Source organism: Apium graveolens, chromosome 3, assembly GCF_009905375.1.
Source record: "Apium graveolens cultivar Ventura chromosome 3, ASM990537v1, whole genome shotgun sequence".
Taxonomy (NCBI): Eukaryota; Viridiplantae; Streptophyta; class Magnoliopsida; order Apiales; family Apiaceae; genus Apium; species Apium graveolens.
The window spans coordinates 9,860,610-9,885,063 of NC_133649.1; the positions used below are offsets into that span (position 1 = coordinate 9,860,610).

General features: G+C 32.7%; 3 protein-coding genes across 6 annotated transcripts; 1 reads left to right on the forward strand and 2 right to left on the reverse strand.

The window, feature by feature from the left end:
• Positions 1–341: 341 nt before the first annotated feature.
• LOC141711632 (phytosulfokine receptor 2) lies at positions 342–6,028 on the forward strand. 2 transcript variants are annotated; one of them, XM_074514218.1, is made up of 4 exons: positions 342–743; positions 1,414–4,545; positions 5,277–5,435; positions 5,541–6,028. In XM_074514218.1, the coding sequence occupies exons 1-3, from the start codon at positions 740–742 to the stop codon at positions 5,285–5,287; spliced, it is 3,147 nt and encodes a 1,048-aa protein (XP_074370319.1). In that variant the 5' UTR covers positions 342–739; the 3' UTR covers positions 5,288–5,435; positions 5,541–6,028. The 2 variants fall into 2 exon arrangements, with proteins under 2 accessions (XP_074370319.1, XP_074370318.1); XM_074514217.1 differs by lacking the exons at positions 5,277–5,435; positions 5,541–6,028 and having other exon boundaries at positions 345–743; positions 1,414–4,773.
• Positions 6,029–6,129: 101 nt separating this feature from the next.
• Positions 6,130–9,412, reverse strand: LOC141711633 (putative protein phosphatase 2C 39). 2 transcript variants are annotated; one of them, XM_074514219.1, is made up of 5 exons: positions 9,255–9,412; positions 7,995–8,237; positions 7,528–7,804; positions 6,856–7,010; positions 6,130–6,410 (listed from the first exon to the last, which is right to left on the reverse strand). In XM_074514219.1, the coding sequence occupies exons 1-5, from the start codon at positions 9,285–9,287 to the stop codon at positions 6,276–6,278; spliced, it is 843 nt and encodes a 280-aa protein (XP_074370320.1). In that variant the 5' UTR covers positions 9,288–9,412; the 3' UTR covers positions 6,130–6,275. The 2 variants fall into 2 exon arrangements, with proteins under 2 accessions (XP_074370320.1, XP_074370321.1); XM_074514220.1 differs by lacking the exon at positions 9,255–9,412 and adding an exon at positions 8,570–9,006.
• Positions 9,413–15,940: 6,528 nt separating this feature from the next.
• On the reverse strand, positions 15,941–24,116 carry LOC141711634 (PRA1 family protein H). 2 transcript variants are annotated; one of them, XM_074514221.1, is made up of 4 exons: positions 23,579–24,116; positions 22,813–22,949; positions 16,463–16,534; positions 15,941–16,379 (listed from the first exon to the last, which is right to left on the reverse strand). In XM_074514221.1, exons 1-4 carry the CDS (start codon positions 24,007–24,009, stop codon positions 16,309–16,311), a joined length of 711 nt encoding a protein of 236 aa, XP_074370322.1. In that variant the 5' UTR covers positions 24,010–24,116; the 3' UTR covers positions 15,941–16,308. The 2 variants fall into 2 exon arrangements, with proteins under 2 accessions (XP_074370322.1, XP_074370323.1); XM_074514222.1 differs by lacking the exons at positions 15,941–16,379; positions 16,463–16,534 and adding an exon at positions 21,572–21,939.
• Positions 24,117–24,454: the final 338 nt, after the last annotated feature.

Genomic DNA, 24,454 nt, shown 5'->3' on the forward strand with positions numbered 1-24,454 from the left:
TAATGAATATCTTTCGTGTACAAAAATCTCTATCAATAAAATTTTTATAACTGATTAATCACACTTTTAACATGTATCTATGAACACTATAAACTAGTTAAAATCTTACTAGTAATTTAACAAAAAGAACATATTTTTTCTTCATTTGATTAAACTCTAAATAAATATGCCAGCTGTCAGCTGAGCAGTCTTAGTAGTGTTGTTGAATGTTGAGAGATATGAAGAAGGAAAGAGACAAATGTATAGATAGAGGGATGATGCATGTTGACAAACTGGTCAGAAGTAGAAGTGTGGAACTGTGTGATCTGTGAAGACTGTGAACTCCCAACTTTACAATTTTCTCACCAAAAGTCAGCTCTTTGGGTCACTCCTTTCAAATCTTTATTTCCTTTCCCATATAGCAGCTATCACATTATTTACTTATTTGCAATAAATAAATAAAACATTAGAGATTAGATTTTCTGATGTGACCAACTCAATATTAACTTCTCCCTCCCTCTCAGCCCTCTTCTTAAATACACTATCTTTCCACATTTTTCAAGTAAAATCTTTATTTTAATAATCTCCATTTTTCAACCTTCTTTTTACCTTCTCCTTTTAAAGTCTTTGTGTTTGAATTTAAAGAAAAGAGTGCAAGTCACAGTTGTTGAAATATCTCTACTTACAGAACATTGTGTCTATATCTTTCCCAGTTGATGAGTTTCACTCAGAAAGGAGTTCTTTGCTTCAACTGCAAGTGATGGGTACTAAAGATTGAACCTTTACTGTGTTTTTAGTTAAAGATTGTATCTTTTTGTCTATATCTGTTCTGGGGATTTGAAATAATTTGATTTTTTTTCATGTGCTCTTAATTGTTGCTTCATTTTTAAGCTGTTTAATTGAGTCTTCTTTGTGGATTTTAAGGTTTTTTGGGATGTGGGTTTGAATTAAAGTCATCATCTTTCTTTCTGTTAGGGTCAGAGCTAATTTAGCTCTTTTTAGTACTAAGTTAATGTAAATTTGAAGTCTTTTGTGTTCTTTAATAATATTTGATCTGGGGATTGAATTTCATGTGGGGTTTGGGATCTTAATAGTAATTACTGCTAATGACTTTTTTACTTGCAAGTTGATGACATTTTGATTTTTATTTGTGGGTTTTTTTGTGTATTTGGATTTGTGCATCAAGTTTCTTTTTATGTTCCCCTCTTTGTAAGGCAGTGATTTTTCTGTGCTTGTTTTAAGGCTCTCTTTTCCTTAAATTTTGGACTGCAAATTGGTCTTACAATCAATCTGAGCTGCTTTTGGATATGTGTGTGTGTGTGTGAAGTCTTTTTTATTGTAAATTATTTTCCTTACAAGTAGATATCAAGTTCAATCAACTGTGATTATAGTGATGTTGGGTATTTTTTGAGGCTTTTTGTTCTTTGGTTGCAGTAATGGAAGTGATGGGGTACTTTCCCCGGGCTTTGGTAAATTGGGTGTTCTTGGTTGGTTTAGTTTGCTCATCTTTGTGTATTGGGTCCTTGAGTCAAACCTGTCATCCAGTTGATCTTCTGGCACTCAAGCAATTTTCCGGAAACCTCACAAATGGCTCCATTACTGCAACATGGTCTGATGATTCTGTTTGCTGTAATTGGGATGGAGTTGTCTGCGCGGAAGGTGATAATCTATCTGATGCAAGAAGAGTGGTCATATTGAATGTGTCTGATAAAGGTCTAAAAGGCGTGATTTCACATGCTGTGGGAAATTTGGAACAGTTGAAGTTGCTGGATCTTTCACACAATTATTTTGAAGGCGAGTTGCCAGCTGATTTTTCCAAGTTGAAGCAGCTGGAATATCTTGATTTGAGCCATAATGCTTTAAGTGGACCGGCTTTCCTTGCACTTGCTGGACTGGAATCTATCCAATCAGTTAATCTCTCGAGTAATTCATTCAATGGGAGCTTGTTCAGCTTTGTAGATTTTCGTAATCTTGTTGCTCTCAACCTAAGCAATAATTTCTTCTCTGGTGGTTTCAATCCTCAAGTCTGCAGTTCTTCCAAAAAGATTCAGTTTCTTGATCTTTCGATGAACCATTTCACTGGAGGGCTTGAAGGCTTGGAAAATTGTAGCAGCTCTCTGCAGAAATTTTATATGGATTACAACTCATTTTCAGGACCCCTTCCTGAATCATTGTATTCAATGTCTTCTCTGGAGCACTTTTCAGTCTCTGCCAACAATTTATCTGGCCCAGTGAGCAAAAATTTGAGTAAGCTTTTCCACCTTAAGACCTTAATTTTAAACGATAATCATTTTTCAGGTCCCCTTCCAGACGTGTTTGAAAACCTAACACAGCTAAAACATCTGGTATTACATACAAATTCATTCTCAGGGTTGTTGCCCTTTACCCTAACATATAGTTCCAATCTAAGAACGCTTGATCTTCGAAACAATTCCCTCAATGGTGTGATTGATCTTGACTTCACTAAATTGCCCGATCTTTGTGAACTTGACCTTGGCACAAATCATTTTGAGGGTGCACTGCCTGAGTCACTATCTAGTTGCCAGAAACTCAAATCGCTGAATCTTGCGAAAAATGAATTAAGTGGCGAGATTCCTGAGAATTATGCAAACCTTTCATCTCTGACCATACTTTCATTGTCAAACAATAGTATTGTGAATTTGTCCAAAACATTATCTATTATGCAGCATTGGAAAAATCTCACAACTGTTATCCTCGCAAAAAACTTTCGCGGTGAAGAACTACCAAGTAATATTAGTGGTTTTAAAAACTTGAAGTTTTTTGCGCTGGGAAATTGCGCTCTCAAAGGGCAAGTACCAGCTTGGTTACTCAATTGCAGCAAATTACAAATCCTTGATTTATCTTGGAATCGCTTGAGTGGAAGTATCCCCCACTGGATTGGTCATATGGAGAGTCTATTTTATTTGGACTTCTCGAACAATACTCTCACCGGAGAAATTCCGAATAGTTTGGCAGAGCTGAAGAGCCTCATTTCTTCAAACAACAGCATACTATGTGACCAAACAATTGGCATCCCTCTGTATGTTAAGAGAAATCAGAGTGCACGTGGTTTGCAGTACAGGCAGGCCTCAAGTTTCCCTCCATCCATATTACTGTCCAATAACAGAATAAATGGGTCCATTTTGCCCGATATCGGGAAACTGAAACAGCTTCATGCCTTGGATTTGAGCAGGAATAACATAACTGGTACAATTCCTACATCCATTTCTGATATGGAAAATTTGGAAGTTCTGGATTTATCGAGCAACGGCCTTTACGGTTCTATACCGTCATCTTTCAATAAGTTAACATTCCTGTCAAGATTTAGTGTTGCTAATAACCACTTGAGGGGGGCTATACCAACTGGAGGCCAGTTCTTAAGCTTCTCAAATTCAAGCTTTGATGGCAATCCTGGACTTTGTGGAAAGCTAATATCTCCTTGTGGAGCTGCCATGGAGCATCAGCCAAGATTTTCAACTGGTTCAAGTAGCAAGCTTAGACGAGGCAGCATCCTTGGAATAACAGTTAGTATAGGAGTTGGAGTTGCTATCCTCCTGGCATTTGTGCTCCTTAGACTGTCAAAGAGGAACTTGGAAGATCCAGTTGAAAGTTTTGATGATGATTTTAGTAGGCCAAACAGACTATCTGAAGCTTTTGGATCTTCAAAGTTGGTGTTTTTTCAGAATTCAGAATGTCTGAATCTGACAGTTGCAGACTTGTTAAAGTCAACCAACAATTTTAACCAAGCTAACATTATTGGCTGTGGGGGATTTGGTCTCGTTTATAAAGCTGAGCTTCCTAGCGGCATTAAAGCTGCAATCAAGCGACTTTCTGGGGATTGTGGTCAAGTGGAACGTGAATTTCAAGCTGAAGTTGAAGCTCTTTCAAGAGCTCAACACAAAAACCTTGTTTCCCTACGAGGTTACTGTCAACATGGTAATGACCGATTGCTAATATACTCGTACATGGAAAATGGAAGTTTGGACTATTGGCTACATGAAAGGATTGATGAAAGTTCACATCTTAAGTGGGACACTCGACTGAAAATAGCCCAAGGAGCGGCTCGTGGATTAGCATACCTGCATAAGGAGCCAAAGATAGTTCATCGGGATGTCAAAACTAGCAACATTCTTTTGGATGAGAGATTTGAAGCTCATTTGGCTGACTTTGGGCTGTCAAGGTTGCTCCATCCTTACGACACACATGTTACGACAGATTTAGTTGGAACCTTGGGATACATTCCTCCAGAATATAGTCAGACATTGACAGCAACATTTAGAGGCGATGTTTACAGCTTTGGTGTGGTTCTGCTCGAGTTACTTACAGCTAGGCGTCCAGTCGAAGTTTGCAAGGGAAAGAATTGCAGAGATCTTGTGTCATGGGTTTTTCAAATGAAGTCGGAGAAGAGGGAAGTGGAAATATTTGATTCCTTAATATGGGATAAGGATATCGAGAAGCAACTCTTAGATGTACTTGGTATAGCTTGTAAATGTATTGATCAGGAACCAAGGCGGAGACCATGCATAGATCAAGTTGTTTCATGGCTTGATGGGGTGGGAGCTGAAGGTAATCTACAATAATATTTTTTTAATGTGTTTTCTGGGAATACTATGAATGTAAAAAATTAAGAAATTTCAAACTCTACATATGGTAGAAGAGGTTTTGTATGTTGTAACTTGGGTTTCTTATAAATGGTTTTTTAGTTCTGAAACTGGATATTATGTTCCAATATTTGAAATGTAGATAGTAGGGATCATACTGAGGTTTAATACTGAAGTAGGTGTTCTTTGATCATCTTTTTATATTTTGATTATCTGTTATTTCATATATGTCATTAGTGTCGATTACGATTATGATACTGTACGTGAAAATTTAAAAGCTCGATTAGCCCCATCCACATTTGTAATTTTTAAGGTCATTGTAAAGCTTTTTTGTTGAATGCAGAGGCAAAAAAAATGGAAATGATTCTGCATGGAATTAGTATATAAGTTATTTTTTAATCAATAACTGCTAAATAATTTTATCATTGCTGGATACAAGGAGTTACTTTGTGCAAAAGTAGTACTCAAAGAACAAATCAAAATTATGTGTTTTAATATAAGCTCAAAGGTCCAAAAAGAAGATCCTATAATGGCGTTTAACTGTTTAAGTCATCCCAACAAAGATTCATATATCTGCTTTATTTCTAACCAAGTGTAGCACACCAAATGCGGCACTCAAATCTTACACATTTACCATGTGTATATGTTTCTATGGTTTATTAGAAACTAAAACTTTAAAGTCACTTCAATTACCAGAGAGCAAATAGTAGGTTCTTGTTTGCAATAATGTCATCGGCAAACAGAACTGTGCTTGGCATCCGTCGGAGAATCCTTCAAACATCGCCTCAATCTTCGAAGACATATAATGGTGTCCTACCAGATATCGCTTGCACGTCGGTTTTCAACCGTCCTCATGTATGATGCGACTCCTATAATGACATGATTCTAACGTCCTTTTTTCGTCTATATTGAAACAAAAATTATGAGTATGATGTTTTGAAATGATGATATGTGGTGCAGGTGCGGACTATAAAGGAGGGGAGTGGAGACATGCTAGGCGGAGTGGGCGACACAGGTAAGCCAGCACTGGGTGGTACACCGGAGACTGGAAGGAGCCCAACGGAGAGCACGGGAATCATGGGTGAAAAGGCCATGCACACTGCAGATCAGACATCAGCTGCGAAAACTACTAAGAATATCTCAGATAGGATGATTCATGAAGCTAAAGACAAATTAGATGAGGAAGAGGAATGGACCTATCAGCCAACAGATAGTAGTGCAGAGGATTTGAGGTCCCGTGAGAAAGGCTATGATTAGAGTCTAGATATGTTTATATACATAACATGCATGCTCAAGAAAGTTGAAAGTATGAATAATTTTGGATGTGAATAAGCTTGCTACCTCCTTTTATATCTAAAGCAAGCATAGATAGGAAGCCTGGTACTATTGCTGGTAATGTTATTTTGATTATGTTTGATGCAATTTCAGAAGCTATGTTTGGATATTAATTATGTTCTCTACTAGCCTTCTACTTTGTTGTTGTAAATAGCATAATTGCACAAGAATAAGCCAATAGCATAATGTGGCATGGCTTGGCATCTATAACTTGAAAAAAGAAACATGAATTTCATCATCTCAAGATTAGGATAAGTTTTCACAGAATTATTGAACACAAGTTATGATGCAACGTACTACAATGCGGAAGTTTACAAGCATGAGGAGTGCGACAGTGGTTCAGTGTCCTGCCTAGTTTCATTAAAACTTCACCACCACACAAGAAATGTCATCTCTGCTGTTCCTCGCCACTGCTTCCTCAGCAAGGCGCTTTGCTGCTGCATCAGCATCCGCGATGTACTTAATACAATCCGCAGCTTCTTGATTTGTCATCACCTGATATCAGATGTTATTAGTTTAGGCAAATGACGATATAAATATCAAAATCAAAAGGAAGCCAACATCTCCTGAACTTTTGGGGAGACCATATGCTTTCATGGTAGTTTATAGCCTAAAATGTGTCACATTGACATAGTTGTATATGAATATATTGCATCTTTAAATAAGAAGTGCTCCGAAGATGCAGCTTATTTAAGATGCTCATTCATATCGTATGATTTACTCTTGTTTCATATTTCAACTTTTAAGAACATATAGCATGCTCCCAGTAAAAATCAACAACTACGGATTCGTAACACTATTTTCCAGTATGAACCAAGGCACTCCAAAAAACATTTAGATAGAAGTGCATTGCAAGATAAATCTAGATAAAACTCGAAAGTATCTCAAGTACCAGTTTGATTAATATAGTAGATCATGCCATATAATGTAGGGAACCCACCTTCCATATTCCATCGCTTGCCAAGATAATACATTCTGTATCATCATCTATGTTTTCCACTGACACATCTGGCTCTGAGCTAAGGTGTTCCTTCAAGCCCTTGTCACCAAAAGCCCGGGCCACTGCCAACTGTCCATCAACACGGGGAACATCACCTACAACAAAAACAATGTTCTTTTATATGCAAAACAGGTCCTAGATATAGACACTGAGGGAAAACTTCAGGCATCAATGAATATTTAGACACTTAATTAATAAAGACAGATTTTATAACTTAGGTCGAGCTGTAATCTATTCAGAAGTAGCTAACTATGAATTTACATTTCTTGCATTTAAACCTCATCAGCATTAATTTTTCAAGTTTGGTGTACTAAATGAAAGTTGGACCACTCGTAATCTCGTATATTTTCAAAACCAATCTACATGTTGAACTGAACTAAGGTACACTCTTCACTGTTTCTTCAAAAAAAAGGTACACTCTTCACTGGGACTCATGAAGATTGATTAAATATTAAAGCTCTAGCATAAGCTGATATTAAATGCTTTTAGCCTGATTGTTCACATGCTAATAAAACTTCATGAAGGAAAGTCCGATGTTGCAAACTAGGATTCATCAACTATTAAGTGTAGCATAATTTTTAATAAGGGGAAAGAATGTCTTTAATCAATAACCTGGAAACTTTGATACAAAGCCACCTCTGTCCTCGATGCAACTGCGCTCCTTGTCAGGTTCATGATCAACTGACAATTGTTTGGCCACCCCATTCTTGCAGATGACAGCACGAGAATCCCCAACATTAGCAACTACCAACTTTTGACAATTGATCAATATCGCAGTAACTGCGGTTGAACCGCCTGTACCCAAATCAACTGCTTTATCCAATATTGTCTTGTCAGTTACACGATATGCTCTTTTGATTGCCTTCTCCGTCTTAGTCCAGAAGTCAGGCTGGTTGCGGAAAGAAAAAAATGAGAAAAATCAAGGAATGCTCATTCACTACTTAAGGGAATGGAGGGATGTATCAAGTATCTGGTCATTTAAATGATGTTTTATACCAATATGAAAAGTAGAATACTCACATCATAGTATAACTTAACTTATATTCGGTGTTGCAAGTTAAAAAGCAAATGTGCCTTACCTCGTTCAGTATATTCTCAAACAAATGAGACTGCAAGTAATCAGCAATTTCACGGCTCATATGGCCATCAAATATAGCAAATAAACCAAGCTCATTGTTCTCAACTTGCTTGAACTTTGCAAAAACATAATCTTCCATGTCGTGCCGCGATTTGCCTTTTACCAAGTGATAACCATGTCTTGGGTGTTTCGATGTCTTACTTTTTTCAGTGTCTGCTACCGCTGAACCTAAACAAGCCTTTTCCTGCAAATTATTGAAAAAGCTAATCAATTGGCATGTAGAAATGCAAAGTAATTATATTGAATTTGGTTAACATGTAGAACACACAAATTATTAGAAGACACCTGCTTAGTCAAACAGGTACTTAATCCTCCAACAATAATATAATTAAGGGCAAAATAAACAACAGGACATGAATATTATAGCAGAGTAAAGACAAATTATTTACCTTATTCCAAACATGATGAAAATAGAACACATATCATTACTAATAATAAATAGGAATATGCTCAGCATATACAAGATTTAGCAACCATATCTGTCTGTTTTGTGCTCCAAAGAATGGACTCACTTACCTCGAGTGATCGACACTCACAACTCATATCAAGCTTCTACTCAATGTTGTGTTTTACAGTATGCTTACATCATTTTACATTTACAATGGAGAAAATAGAATAATTCAGCATTTGAGCAACCACTTAAACCCAAAAAGGGGTTGGATTGTAAATCCAATCATCGATCTCGCAATGTGGCCTAAGTCTAACTAGTGAAGTGATGATGTTCTAATGATTCATTCAACCATACTGTTATCTTTTTCATTGGGAAAGGGAGCAATACTGTGTCAATCTTTCCAGGCTATTTCATCGAAATAGAACTTGCCTTCAATATAACTCTAATCACAAACATTCTACCAAAAAATAAGTACAAAAGCATTCTCTTTACACTATTCAAAATATAGTAACCAACATCAACCAAAAATAGATAATGCTAGGACTCAAAATGTGCAGAACAGGAAAAAAATTAATAAAATAATTAGGGACAAAATTAAGATCTAATATGTGATTGGTTAAAAGCATCAACATCTTATGCATGTACAAAAATCATTAAAAACTGAACATAACATTCCAATTTTCACAGTACTACTAGTTAACAATTTAAACATAGTATTAGTGTAGTCAATAATTAAAAAGACAAAAGGTAAAGCTAGAAAAGTAAATTATGAAGTTGAGTGTGTGTCTTGAAAAAGCAAGAATTAAGGACCTTCATCTTCTGGAGGAGATGTTTACCAGTCATGCTTGATGAACAGAACAACACCAAAAATCTTCTTTCTTTTTTATTATTTTGAACTGAAAACAGTATCAAATTACTGTAGGTGTTTTTGTAGGAATTGTTTTGATGAGAATCATAATAATAATTCAATAATTCAGAGAAAAATTTTAATAGTATTATATGGAGGTGGTAGTAAAGTGACACGTGTTAGATTATATGCAAATTAACAAAGCTGTAGGAGCTTGACACGTTTACTCTCGTGCATGAGTCCCCATTTTGCGGACCCCGCTTGACGTCAACCATGAACCGTCCTCAATATTATCTTCCTTTTTTTTTTTAACTATACTCCCTCCTTCCCAATTTAATTGTCATGATTTTTGATAGTCAAATTATTAGATCTATTAAAATATACATGCTGAATAAATATGAAATTTTAGATAATTTTCAAAATAATATTTAAATAAATTATAAATTACAGATCGATTGTCTAATAATAATTACATAGAATATGTAGTTCAATAATAAGATTACATTAACAAAATATAAATACTGAAAAAATATATTAAAAAAATACAAAAAAATACGAAAATTTGAATTTATTTTTTGAAATGATTATAAGTGAGGTTAAGTCTCTTTATATGTTATCAGTTACATATTATTTATACTTTACTATTATAAGCGAAACATGGTTTCGTTTGGTCGGTTGGTTAACACCTTCCTAAAAAATATGTTAACACTTTCCAAAAAAAGTTTAAACAAATATTATTTAATTAAAATAAATAAATCATGTATCTAAGAGTATTCAACTTCTTTCTTAGTAGGAAATCAAACACTTCCAAAATTAATTTTATTAATTCAAATTATAATATAATAAAATATTTATTAAATCCAGGAAAAATTAAAAAAATAGCAAATCATACATATACACTTATATTCAAGACTCGCACTTTCGTATAAGCCCTACACCCGGCATATAGGTTGCACAAGAAGAAAATACTTTTTAAAAATTTAACTTTCAAATTTTTGAATCATTCAATAATATATAATACATATAAAATAATACGTAAATATTTTAATTTTATTAATTTCAATAATATATAACCATTATTTTTATAATTTAGTTTTACTAAATAACAAAATAATAAAATTACAAATATTATAATCAGTCCGTACATCGCACGGGTTATAGGCTAGTATAATATTATATTATGATCAAGATTGTGGATACTATACAATAATATACTAAAATGAAAAATATAAAGAATTTATTATAAGATGCAAATTTTAATATAATATTCAAAATTGTATATAATTATAAGAGATACAATAACCTAATAACCTATCGAGTATTTGTAAAATTAGTTGATTTTGAAAATATAACTCATTAAAATAAAGTAAAAGATTCTACATACCAACATACCAGAAAAAAGGATTATATGTAATGTATATTATACAATTTATAGTTGTGTCTCTCAAAATACATTCGAGTCATGCATAGTATATAACTTGCGGCACTTATATAATAGAATTCGAAAATGTAAAATAGTTTGTATATATGTTCATGCAACAAAACATAAAAAATAAATTTATGATAGTAATTGTATCTAATGACGATCGATAACTATATTGAATAGTATATTATTTTTTTTTTGAATTTAGGACAATATGAAAAAAAAACATTTTATAAAGTGTATATTAAAAGTTTATTAATGTGGAACTTGAGTTACTAATCTTTGATCGTGCAACCAATTTTAGTCTTAATTAATTTAAAATATATAGTTAAATCTCGATTAATGAATACCCTCGAGAACGATTATAATATTTCACATATTAACATTATTATTTTATTAAGTAAAATTAACAAATATTTCACTATTATATTTGAAATCATACAAATTGTTCATACAAATTATTCATTTCATAAAATTATTATTTTATGAACATTCGTTTACCAAGATTGATTTTATAAAGAGGTAAACTTAGAATATTTTTTTTAAAAATATAAATTAAAAATTAGGTTTAGAAAAAAGTTAGGCTAAAGGCCTGGATCTTCCACAGTTTTTAAATAATTAAAGAAAATTAAATAAAATATGCATATACAAAACTCGTATAGTAAGAGTAGTATTAGAGTTACCAAAATAACTCCAAAAAAATATATTTATGTTTTTATAGGTGCGATTCATATCAGCACATACGGATCTATTCTATTTAAGAGAAAATAACCAATAGAACAGTGACATCTCATTTTTTGAAACAGATTTTGTATAAAAAAAATCGGAACTCTAAAATACTCCTATAATAATAATAATTTATTTTTAATGGTTGGTCTACCTATTCACTCACGTTAGTGAAATACTTATGTGAATGAGATTATAATTGATTGAAAAAATGAATGCATTTATTATCTATGGACAAGTAAAGCACATGAACAATTGTAACTTATGATGACGGAAATACAGAAAATATTTATCCAGTCATAATTGATCAATCTCAAGCCCAGAGATCGAAGGATTGATCGTCTTGTAACACAACATATATCCATTCAGTTAATTACTCAAAATTGAATTGTTTAATGTCTTGAATGACATTAAGATAAGAAAAGAGAAATAAATACAAAAAATGCTTAAATATTGGAGACTAGAAGAAAAAAAATAATACGAAATAGTTAGAAAGAAATTATCGAAATATAAGAGTACAAGGATTAATTAGAGTTACAAAAGCTTTTTAAAGATTTATGAATAAAACTAGAACTAGAACTTAAACTTTTAGGATGTAACATTTGAAAAAGGAAGATTGATGTTAACGAGTTATAGTTCCTTTAACATCATTTTTAAAGAATTGAAAATAAAACGTGAATATAAGTAACTTATGATTTAAAATGATTAAGTGCGAAATAAGTGATAAGTTGATAAATATTTATAAGTTCTATAAGTGTTTGGATAAATTTACTTATAAGTCAGAAGTTTTTTTACTTAAATGAATTAAAACAAATAATTATTAAATACAATTATCTTAGTTCATGAATCTTAAATTAGAAAATATTTAAAAATTTATATTTTAAAATCAAAACTTTAGAAAAAAGTGAAAAAATGAAAATAAGTTGGAAAAAAGTACGTCGCTGCCAAGTTGGGTCGACAAACACTCGTCGATAAGCTGTTACGGGCTTATAAGTATATTGCCAAACAGACCAATTATAAAAATCACCCTAATTAGACAATATTCACAAAACTCTATAAATATATTTATGAGTTACACAAAATTAAAAATTATTGTACACTTGTTGTACACACTATCAGTACTATTCATAACATATTTCAAATTACAAACTTCTTTAAATAATATTATTCACACATAATTTAATTTAACACATGCGATTTAAGTTACTCCACCGGCTTCTATGCTAGTTTGTATTATAAGTTCGTGTTGACCTTCTTTAAAAATCAGAAGCTAGTGCCATGTCATGAATTTCATCAGATTAAATTAATAAACTAATTAATAATATATTGTTAATCAAAGTGGGCGGCAGCCTGGTGTCTGAAAGTTGTTTAAAATGTGGTCAAATTTGAGTACTTGTAAATAAAAATTAAAAAGTGAGTACATCTTACGCCAAATTAACACTTCACGAAAAACTAAATTCTTGTTATATGTCAAGAATAACAACCTAAATTCTTACTTTTGTCTGAAAGTAATATTTAGTTTAAACTTGTAGAGTTTTACCTGGATGCTTTGTCTAAAACATATTTATTTAATTCCAAAAAAAGTTACAAAAGAATAAAATTTTAAAAATTATATAACAAAGAAAAAAATAATTTGATAAACATGATAGTTTGGAACATTGAAATTTGGACCCGCAACAAACTGCCCAGCAGCTTGAGCATCAAAAGCCCAACAAATGAAAGAAAACAAAAGGAGTCAAAAAGTAGAAGCCACAAAAACAGATGGTGGGTGGGCCTTTGAGAAAATGGAACAGCTAGGCCTTTAATTAAATCAAAATCCATGGCCCAGTTGGGCCCTCATCCTCACTCAACCTCTCTAATGGGAGGCAAAACCAATTGTTCAAAAGCTAACTTGTCGCCTTGTTTGCAAGTAATCCCTCTAAATAAAGTACTTAACATTCCCATAAACACACATTCTCGCGTTATCACAGTGGTTAAGAGTTTATCTATTATCAGTTCAGATTCTCGGTTCGATTCTAAATTCTCGTTTATTTTGAAATTTATTAGAACAGACACTCAACTGTAAGAGATATTATCGGCTGAATCAGGTATACGTAAAATTGAAAATAAGTAAGAGCAATAGTACAAGATATCTTTAGTCCTCCATACTGTTTTGCCTTTAGTTTTGGACAGCACATACAAAAAGGGACAAGCCATGTTTAGGTGTTCTAAAATCTCATAATTGCTTACCCCTCCATCTATATCATCTTGTATTGTACAAGGGAGGGGGTCCAAAACATTCCAATTAGTTGTCACTCAAGTTGCTTCACACCTCAATTTCCTACTCTCCCTTTCCTTTTTCCTTTTGTCAGTGTTTTAAGGAGACCTTTTTATTGTGCACCACATCATTAACCATCCACTAATCACCATAATCATCTAAAAAAACTGGTTTAGACCAATTAACATCTACTTCACTTTCTAAAATGTGATCACAACATTTTCTACCTACTTATCGAAAACATTTTTGATAACTCAATTTGTAATTTACCGAATACATAGTTCTAATAACGACAATACAAACGCATGTATATTTATATATTTTATAACTCGAGGGATAGAAAAATCATTTGTTACGTAGTGGCGGAATCACAGACGGGCGAGAAGGTGCTTGAGATCTCCTGACCTCGAAGAAAAAATAGTAAAAATAAAATTTTAATACATACTTAATTACACATCAACAATAAAAAAGATGGATTTCAAATATAAAAAAAAACAATTAAGCACCACTAAATTTTGTACAGGTTCTGTCACTGTTGATATGTATCACATGCTGCATACACAAGCAATGCGTGTTTATTCCTTGGTGTGCTTACTACAAAATTATGCACAGTAACTGCATAAATTTTTAAATCAACACTTGGAATTGAAAACAAGGAGGCAGACAAAGAGAATCAGCAGTCACATTCGTTATCTTAATAATACCCCATAAAAAGAAGAAGAATAACAATATATTTTGGACTATTGGCAGGTAACTGTGAATGTTCTCTATCTCTCACAATGCCTTTAACTTTGCACACATTTCATTCTTATACATTATTCAAAGCTTTGGTTTCTTTCTTCTTTTTCACTATCCTATCTCTCTGTCACTGTCAGTGTTTCATACTTTTTAAAGTTTGATCTACTTATGGTTATGCTTATAATTTTCAACTTTGAGCACGTTAACTTCTTTGTTAATCTTGAATTATCAAAGTACATTATAGTGACCACAAGGCTTATCTCCATGGACCAACAAATGGGGTCATTTTAATATTGTCATGACCTTTCTTTAGGGAGTAAAAGCCAATCATATCATGTCCCCCTGATTTAAAATTCATGTTACTACACTTTGTCTTTGTATAAATGTAAGGACTCAAGTCCCTTCATTCATTCATTCAGTGCATTCTTTGAAACATTCTATGGAGAATCTTGTGCAGAAGGACAAGGTCTCGAAACCGGAGAAGCCGGTTCAAGATCATGAGTTCGAGTTCGAGCTTGTTACACCGAAGTCTCCAAACTCACCTGCTGATCATTTGTTCTTGAATGGTCGGCTTTTGCCTCATGACTTTCCATGTCCACCGATGAAATCTTTGAGCTTGAATACTACAATGTCGAGAACAATGAGCCGGACTAGCAGTGTCAGCAGCAAGGATTCGTTAATGTCGTCTCGGAGTAATAGTACTAATAGCAGGAGTAGCAGCAGTAGCTGCAGCACTAGTGCTAGAACAAGCACAAGTGATGTCTCTGAGAGAAGAGTGTTGATGAATAGATCCAGAAGTGCAAGGAAAAAACAGGATGTGTACATTGCAAACAGGCCGAGTTTGAGCAGGCAATATGGGAGCTGGCAATACGTTACTCAAACGCCAGTATTAACTCGCAAGACTTCACGGAAAAATAAAGCTGATACAGACATTCAACAAGGATCGAAAAGGAAGAAACAGGACGACGATAAGGGGAAGAAACAGGGCGCCAATGGAAAGCGGAGTGGAGGGTTTTTCTGGAGATTTTTCAGGTGGTTTGTGTCAGCTTGCAATGAGTGTCATGCCATAAATCCATCAAAAAGGGAGACTGTCTTGCAAGAAAGTATGAACTCACAATAATCTATATAAATTGGTGCTTGTTTTGCTTCAGCTCTTGATGTTTGATTCTAATACATATTTACATGACCTGTGTTCGGTTACTTTGAAATGTAAAGCTGTGATCTTCCCATTCTGAAAAAAATAGAAAAACTTTCGATATAAGAACTGAATTGGCAATCAAATTAGAACATATCTACTCTATACAGACAAAAATCATAGAGGTAAATTCTACTTGTGAAATCCTATTTAATCTCTAATAGCTATCGGCTACTTTCTAAACCATGACTGGTCGAGAATTTTAACCTAGATTGGTCTCCGCAAACTAATTGTTTGCTGATAAAAACTTGTATAAGTAAATTGGATTACATTATAGATATAGATTTAGAAAACATAAGATGGATCCCACTGAAAACGTAAGTAAAAGTAATTCCATATACAGCTACTAATGTGCGATCATCTAGCCTGCAAAATTCACTCCAAGAACCTATTGTGATCTAGAGCTCAAGTTCAAAAGGTATCAGCACACCTACTATAATTATGTTTACAATGATATTGCCTCATCCATCAAAGTGTTTCAGTTGCCTACAAGTGCTGGAATGCCTAATACCAATTTCAACGGGCATCATCAATGAAAAAGATTCCCTGCTGCAGAAAGGCAGGCCCAACAAAATTCCTACAGGAAAACGGACTGAGACTATTACAAGAACCCTCCTAAATGTTCCAAAAATATGACCAACGCTCACTACTTATCAGGGTCATTAGCATGTATATGTTTTATTTTGATCTCCCTCGAGAAGGTGGCTTGGCCGGGCTCAGCTTCCGGAATGAGGCATGTAAAATTGTAACTACAATATAACGGAAAACAAGAAGAATCATGAGAACAATAACATAATTCCAAGGTGCTGGGTAGTAAAGAAATACCAAATACCTGCATAAGTAACCCCGACAGCACATATTAGAGCCATTTGAACCTTAAAGTACATCAAAAAAATCACAGTGCCTGTGAAACTAAAGACCGTCAATATCCAAGGGAACAGCTTGCTACAAAAACTTAAGCAACTAAAATTGTAAATGCTTATTTTTTAAGATCAAACAAGACATGTCAAAGCATGTATTTTATTAAGACTTTTTTGGAAAATCTGCTATATCTCATAGCCATTTCTGATTGCATATTCGTATCTAAGAAGGCTTTAACAACAAAACCACAAAATGACAACATTTGTATGTCATAATCATCAGCAAACAGAATATGTATTTCACCACGCGTCCAAGAGTGCTGTATAAGAACCTTGAGATATTGTACATACAGAACTAATAGGGACAAGACAATCTGGTCCCATCTTCTAAAGATATATTGTGCAAACCAGTAGCCTTAGCTACTTTTTCCACAAGGCCAGTAACGAATGTGATAGCTGACAAATTTGTATAGTTGCAATGCAAGTTGTACATAGCATATGATACAACATGCGCTCTCTTCATAATGTGCATGAACAGTATGACGCCGATATTAATGGAATGCAAACTGATGATGAAGTGATAGCGAAGTGTATATAACAAAGAATGGATAATAATATCTTTGACTCATCAAGTTAAGATTATTCATCCGGGCATATATTTAAAGATGAAGATTGAAGCAAGCAATATAGATGGTTCATTCCTAGGAAGTTAATCTATTGCTTGATCTTAACATAGATGGTAAGCAACACATTCAAACTTAAATTAATGATTTATAAAGTTCTTTTAAAATCTAAAACATACAGGCTTCTGGGAAAAATAATCATGATGCGATTAATTCTTCAACTATCAGGTAACCTATTCAATTTAAATTTTGTCCGAAGTCTAGTCTGTCAGTCTATAATTTGGTCATTCAGTCATAATATATTAATTTACTAATATCAATTCATTAGTTTACATAGTAAACACAAATAAACCCGTTAAACTATCAATATATAAACACTCATATAGCCCTCTATCATCCCTACACCTTGATTCACATGTACTCTACTAGCCTAATTTATTCTAAACATAGTTTAACAGGTCTAAATATATTAAAAAAACTATGTCATTTAAAACATGTATAACTATTCTAATTTATACTCTAGAGGCTACATATTCATAACTCTAATTTTTTTTTAAAAGTATTCAGAGCAGAATTTACATAACCATTATAACTTAAATACATATCTACTGCTAAAATAAACAAAAATAAATTACAATTTAAATACATAATAAGATAAAAAATTTAAAATTAATCTCTGCATGATATTAGCTAGTTTTTTATGACCCATGTAAATGAAAATTGGTTTATTACAGTGTAATAGAAAAAGCTGTTATCCGTTATCCATTACCAGATTTCTATCCAAGATTCTAAAACTAATTGATTCAATTACACATTAAAAAACTGATTCAAGGAAACTTCGCGAAAATTTCTCATAACATCCTTTTCAAAGAAAAAAACATACATAAATTAACAAGTGAACTAAAATCAAAGAATAAATATTCATCATCTCGCAAAAGTTTATTATAGATTTCTTTACATAATATTTTAAAAATGAACTTTAAAGAATATAAATTATCAATATATAAAATTTGAATTTATGGTTGTTGAAATCATTGTTAAAGCATAAAAAATAATAAATAGTATTTTTGTATATTCTATCTATTATTCCTTATGCTATCACTAGGGGGTGTATTCAATTCAGATTTTAACGGATTGTTAATAATCCATGGATTTTAATGGAGTTTCGTTGATTTAACAATTTACCTAGAATCTATATAAAATTGATAGAATCCATGCAGAATTTGTAGAGTCTAGTAGACTCTTTCTAAAATCCAACAAAATCTTTTGAATTTAAGTGAAATTTCAAGAATTCTGTGAAATCCTACGAAATGCAATGACTTTTAAAATCCTTTAATGTTAAAAAGTTTTTGAATACCGATAGATTTTTAATAGATTGTTTATAATTTATATTGAATACCTCTAGATTTTAAAAAATAATTTGAAATCATGATTGAATACACCCAAACTTTTTAAAAATCTAAATTGAATTCCCTCATATTTAGGGATTGTTTAAATTCTTTATTGAATACACCTAGATTTTAACGGATTTTTTAAAATCCAAATTAAATACTCTCAAACTTTTGAAATCCAAAAAAATCCTACATAATCTAAAATAAATACACCCCCTAAATTAGTATTTAAAGGCTGCACCACATGAGAACATGAACCACTATTCTATACCGAAGAGGCAGAGGCAGAGTAGCTATTGGGGCTGATGGAAAAGGTGCATGAGGTTTGACTCGGAAGTAGATATTAATTGGTCAATAAGAAAGAATCAATGTATAATCATATATCCATTGCTGGTGAATTAAGAAAGATATATACTTCTCAATTATATGTCCATTTGGCTCCTCTTCCACCAACCCCCTGGCTTCTCAGCCTCAAGCCCTACTGAGCCTCTTCCACCATATGATTAATGACACATTTTAATTGTATATTATTAGTGTATTATTGTAATTATTTAGTACATTATTTTCCTTTTTTTTATGCTTGATTGTGCGGTGTTATTAATTGTGCAGGTATTAAAGAAGATTTTCGGAATTTGCACAAAAAATGGAAAAAAATGCATCAAAAGTTTGAATATCATGATAAGTTAGTCAGCAGAATCGTGGAGCAGGCATTTGGCAAGCATTAGGTTACGAAGATTATTGTGAATAAATAAGAAAATCCTTGTAATTAATGCTAATGTATAATTATTTTAGTATAAATAAACATGTTAGGGTCATTGTATAGACATCTCATATCTCTCCCTTCTTCTCTTTCTCCTTAATGTTTTTCTGGTCTCCCTGGTATTCAAGATTTTATTATTCAATAAAAGGTTCATGTTCATCTCGATTATTGGTATGAGTTTTAATATTTATATTGACCCTTCTAAGGGCGGCTGTAGTCGGCTAAATAGACAAGATTATTGTGGTGTTTGTGCTTTTAAGTACGATATTGATCTTGTTATTAATTATCAATATCATATCTATTTGAATATTTTTATGCGAGCCACACAAGTAGAGTTGGGAGTTTGTATCGTTAGAGCAAGTCCAAACACCCTCTTAACTCCTCCCTTATTTATAAAACATTAGCTCTATATGGTTTAAGACATAGATAAAAAACTTTATCTCCAACAATTCTTCATGTATTCATTCCCTATCTAATAATTTAATAGTAATAATACATTCTTTTCATTAAAGTTAGGGGGAGAAAGATGATAGACTCATGTTTAATATAAAGGAATTCTTAAAAAGAAAAAGGTGCTACTTAAAAATAACTAGTGAGGTGAAGCTATTAGTGATATAAGGAGTGACTAAGAGATTGTTGGAGCACCTATTTTGATCTTGTTCCTTAAAATTTATTTTTAAGAGTTTGAGTAGCTAGTTTATTGGGGTTGCTCATAGGCTCCGTATGATTTTTTAAAGTTGACTTAAATTGATAAGATTGATATATGTAACTTTTAAGACTTTTAAATTATATTTGATTTGAAATCACTAGTTGCCTACTTCCGAATCCTTATGTGATGAATTGTTAGTAGAGACTAATATTTATGTTACACCATGACATCGTGTCTAGCTGATAAAATCTGTTCCTTAGATCCTTTTACAAGTGATATCTTATATACAACTTTGATTGTTTTTATTAATTTTATAAAATAAAAACTTGATTTGCGTTTTCTACGGTTCGACATGTACTTGTCCCGTATTCACGTACGCCCATGCACTTGCAGTTTTTATTACTTGATGGATTTTTCCCAACAATAATGTTGTTTTTCAGTGCCAAAATTTCCATGCCTTCTTTTGCACCCATAAATCCTTTAGGTAATGAAAAAGCACCCCTAGCATTGTTATCATTGATACTTACAAGTTAGAGGAATAAAAGGAGAGATTACTAGTTTAGATCGTAAGCTCTAAATTAAGATACTATACACGTTATTTTACTTCTCATTTATTTCTAATTAGTTCAGTATCATATTACTTTCTGCATTTTGTTAGTTGGATCTTTTTATTGGTCTTTACCTTTTTAAATTACTGACCTATTTATAATATTAGTCAATTATATATGTATTTAATATTTTAATGATAAAAGATAAACTTCTTATGCCAACAATACATGCTCCTTCGCTAACCGTTTTGGCTCCTCCACCTTCTGACATAACTACAATTATAGTGTGCCAGACTCCTTTTGTTGCACCTACAAAGTCTTTAATTGATGGAGGAAGCAGCTTTAGTGTTGTTATGTGGATGACAAGGATGAAAAGAAAGATACGTGACATAGATTTGACTATAATGCTATAGATATCAAATTAGTAACCGAAAACTGGTTCAAAAGATAATGGAGGTGATGATATGACATTATGAAAAATTTTAAGCACTGCTATTGACGTGAATGCAGTGGAGGAGGTCTATTATATTTAACTGATTTATCACCAATTAAAATATGACGCGAAATATTTATTTCGTACCCAGTTTGGAACCTCTAAAATTATTCTAAATTTGAATCTCATAATTTAGATACAATATATTGTTTTAATTTTATACATTGATTCGATAGTAAAATTTGTTTTAAGATTATAATACATATTACGTTAATAATTATAACAAAATGTTGGCAGTAATATTTCATTAATAAAAAAATATGAAATAAGATATATAGGTTTCACTACCAGTTAAAATTCAAAATATCCGGAGTTTAATGTGTGCCTGCAGTAAGAGATGGTTAACATGGCTATGAAAAGATAAAAATAAGGATATGAAGTAAGGAACTTAACCACATAAAATCACTACCAATACAAGATAATACCTAATTACCAAGGACACGAGGAAGACAGGAGCATGACTGGAAGCAAGATTTTGTCTATTTATATATTGGTAAATAACTCATTACTAATTGTACTCGGTAGTCAATTAATCAGAAAAACCTATATACTCCATTTTAATAGTAGAATTACATATTTGTAACTTAACTAATAATTTCTAAATACCCTTTCAAAAAAAATCTAAATAAACAATGATTTCTTATTTGTATCATTTTATATGATTGGGAGAAGATAATAAGATATGGATTGGGATTAGCTTCACTTTAATCAGGTACACATATTTAGGAAAATGCTTGCTATCGGGACTTTTTTCAGGAGAGTAACAAAATGTTATAAATGTAGCTAAATATGAACGGCAAATCTTTTTGGAATGCCATTGTTGAAGAATTTCATGAAAAACATGGAAAATAAAAGATGAACTACAAGCAATAGCCAACAGTTTTCCAAGATATAACGGCTCTGAAACATAATGAATGCCTCGGGAAAACTATTATCTGGGAGCAAGTGGAATTTGAGAACGCCTGAATTGAACTTAAAATAGTTTCTACAAAATAACAGGATGAGGTAAGTAAAAATAAAAAGATTATTTGCAACATAAATTGAAGATAGGAAACCAATATATGGAAATAACAATTGTTCACATCATTATTTTATTCCTATATGTTTCTCAAGAAACCAATTCCAAAACATCAGTCTATCCATAAAGCATTGTTACTCTCTTTGCATAAGGGACTGGAGGATTTTCCTTATTTCAAAAATCGAGGATGAGCTCCCTCAAAAGAAGGGAGAAAGAAGGGAAACAAGGAATTATTGTGAACTTCTTGTCAGTCTCTTTATCTATTTATAGATGGATAATTATGATTAGCATCAGCCGAGTCTGGAGAAGGTACGCAGATCTTACTTAGAGAGGCTGGCAATGGGGTTCGAACCCCTTACCTATAACTAGTAAACACTTGACCATAACATCAAATACAACATTTGGAAGTTGTATGTTCCTTTAAGTTATTTTCAGAACTTATGAGCACAAGCATATTGAACTTATAAATACGTCACAAAAAAAAAGCTTAGTGCTAGGAATCACGTCTAAGTTACTTTTACTTTTTACACAAACAGACCAACTAAAAAAGGGTAAAAGAGAGAAAACAGGTAATGTTACTATCTCGTCCCATATGGGAAACAAGGAGCCAGAGTGAAAGTAATCTACACTTGCATTATGTTTATTTCAACAACACTTACACCACATATCCAGTAAAGGGTCATATAACTATGTCCAGTGTCTACTCCACACTTAAAGAAGTCATTCACCTCCTTACTAAATAAAAATTGAACCTCAATAAATTTAAAACACAAAACTCGAGAAAACTTAAAAGAGGCAACCATCTAATCTTTCATAATAAAAGAAACAGAGAATCCTTACCGAGTTGCATACTAATAAACAATGTCTGGTTGAGCACTGGGTATTCATCTAATCCCCAACGGTTTCCATAACATCTGAACACATCCCAAAGCGCCATACATGATATCAATCCAAAAAGAGCAAGAGGCATCTGATACCTATATTCCCACCGAAAAACAACAATTCATAAAATCACTTCAGAAAATGCATCAAATGTGCAATAAAAGCAAAAAAACAAAAACAACCTAAAACAGAACTACATCATAGAAGCTCAAACTTCTTCCCAAACTAAGGCATCCTTTCATTAATTCCAATCTTCATTCGAAAAAATCAAAACTTTCATTTTATTTTACAAATTAATTCTAAATGTTGTCACCCTACACTTTCTCAAGAACATTAAAAGAAACATTTCAAGGCCATCTCAACATAAACCAAGTAAAGGTGAATAAAGACGGTGACTAAACATACATAGAGCTAAACCTCAATAATCGAATGCCCTTAAACCTCAATAAATGAATGAACTTAGGACCAAAGAACTTTATTTATCAAGATTACACATTTACTGAAATTAAAAACACAATGTGCCAATTATGTTGGAGGCGATTATTCGTTTATCGAAATATTCATTTATCGAGTGTCTATTACTCCTAAGAATTTTTTCTATCAAGATTACTCATTTATAGAAACTAAAACACACAATGTGCCTATTACTTTGGAGGGGATTATTCGTTTATCGAAATATTCTTACTACACAAAAAAAGATAGAAATAGATATAGGAATACATACAGAGAACAGGCGAAGAACAGCACAAACAAGGAGAAATAATTCTTAGCATAACGCTTAAAATTTTCATGAACCCTCATGCGAGCTTGATCAGTAGAAGAAGGAAAGCTATAAGAATCATAAAAACCAATAAACCCACTTGTCCACGCCGGCGTCTCGCCGGAAATATCGCCGGCGGTGAGTTTCGCAAAAGGATTGATAGTCAAAAGAGAAATTAGGGTCCAAATTCTTGAAAGCAGGGAAATGAATACTCCGGTGTGAATTCCAGCAGGGTGGAAGCTGGTTGTGGCGGCGGAACTGTCGGAGGAGGCGACGGCGGCGGAGAGGTCGGAGGTTTTCTGGTCGAGGACTTCGAGGTAGCCGGTGTCTCGGAGCCATGATTCGAAGGCCGGCTCGGGTACGCTTAGAGCTAGTGGGTTTGCTGAGAACGACATCGTTTTGATATCCGGTGAGTTTGCTTGGTGGGGTGGGGGTTCCGGTGGCCGGAAATGAGACAGGAGATTGGTGATAGAGTGAGGTGCTTTGTAATTGTAATTTTTCGGTTTTGTCTATTTTTAAAGATAAAAATTGAATAATTTTAGTAATATATATGCAATTATATTTATTTAAATTTAAAATTTAAAATTAACAAATTAAAAAAGTTATCTATCACTCTACCATTAAACCTCTTTAATGTAGTGTTGTAAAAATCGGGAATCGGTGAAGATCGATCGAGCTACAGATTTATGATTAATTGAAAGTTGGAGATTAATCTATTAGTAAAAATCAGATGTATTATAATATTAAACTATATTTAATATATTATTATCATTATATTCGTTATTTATTAACAAATATATATTTATTATATCATAATTTATATACTTATTCATATTTAAT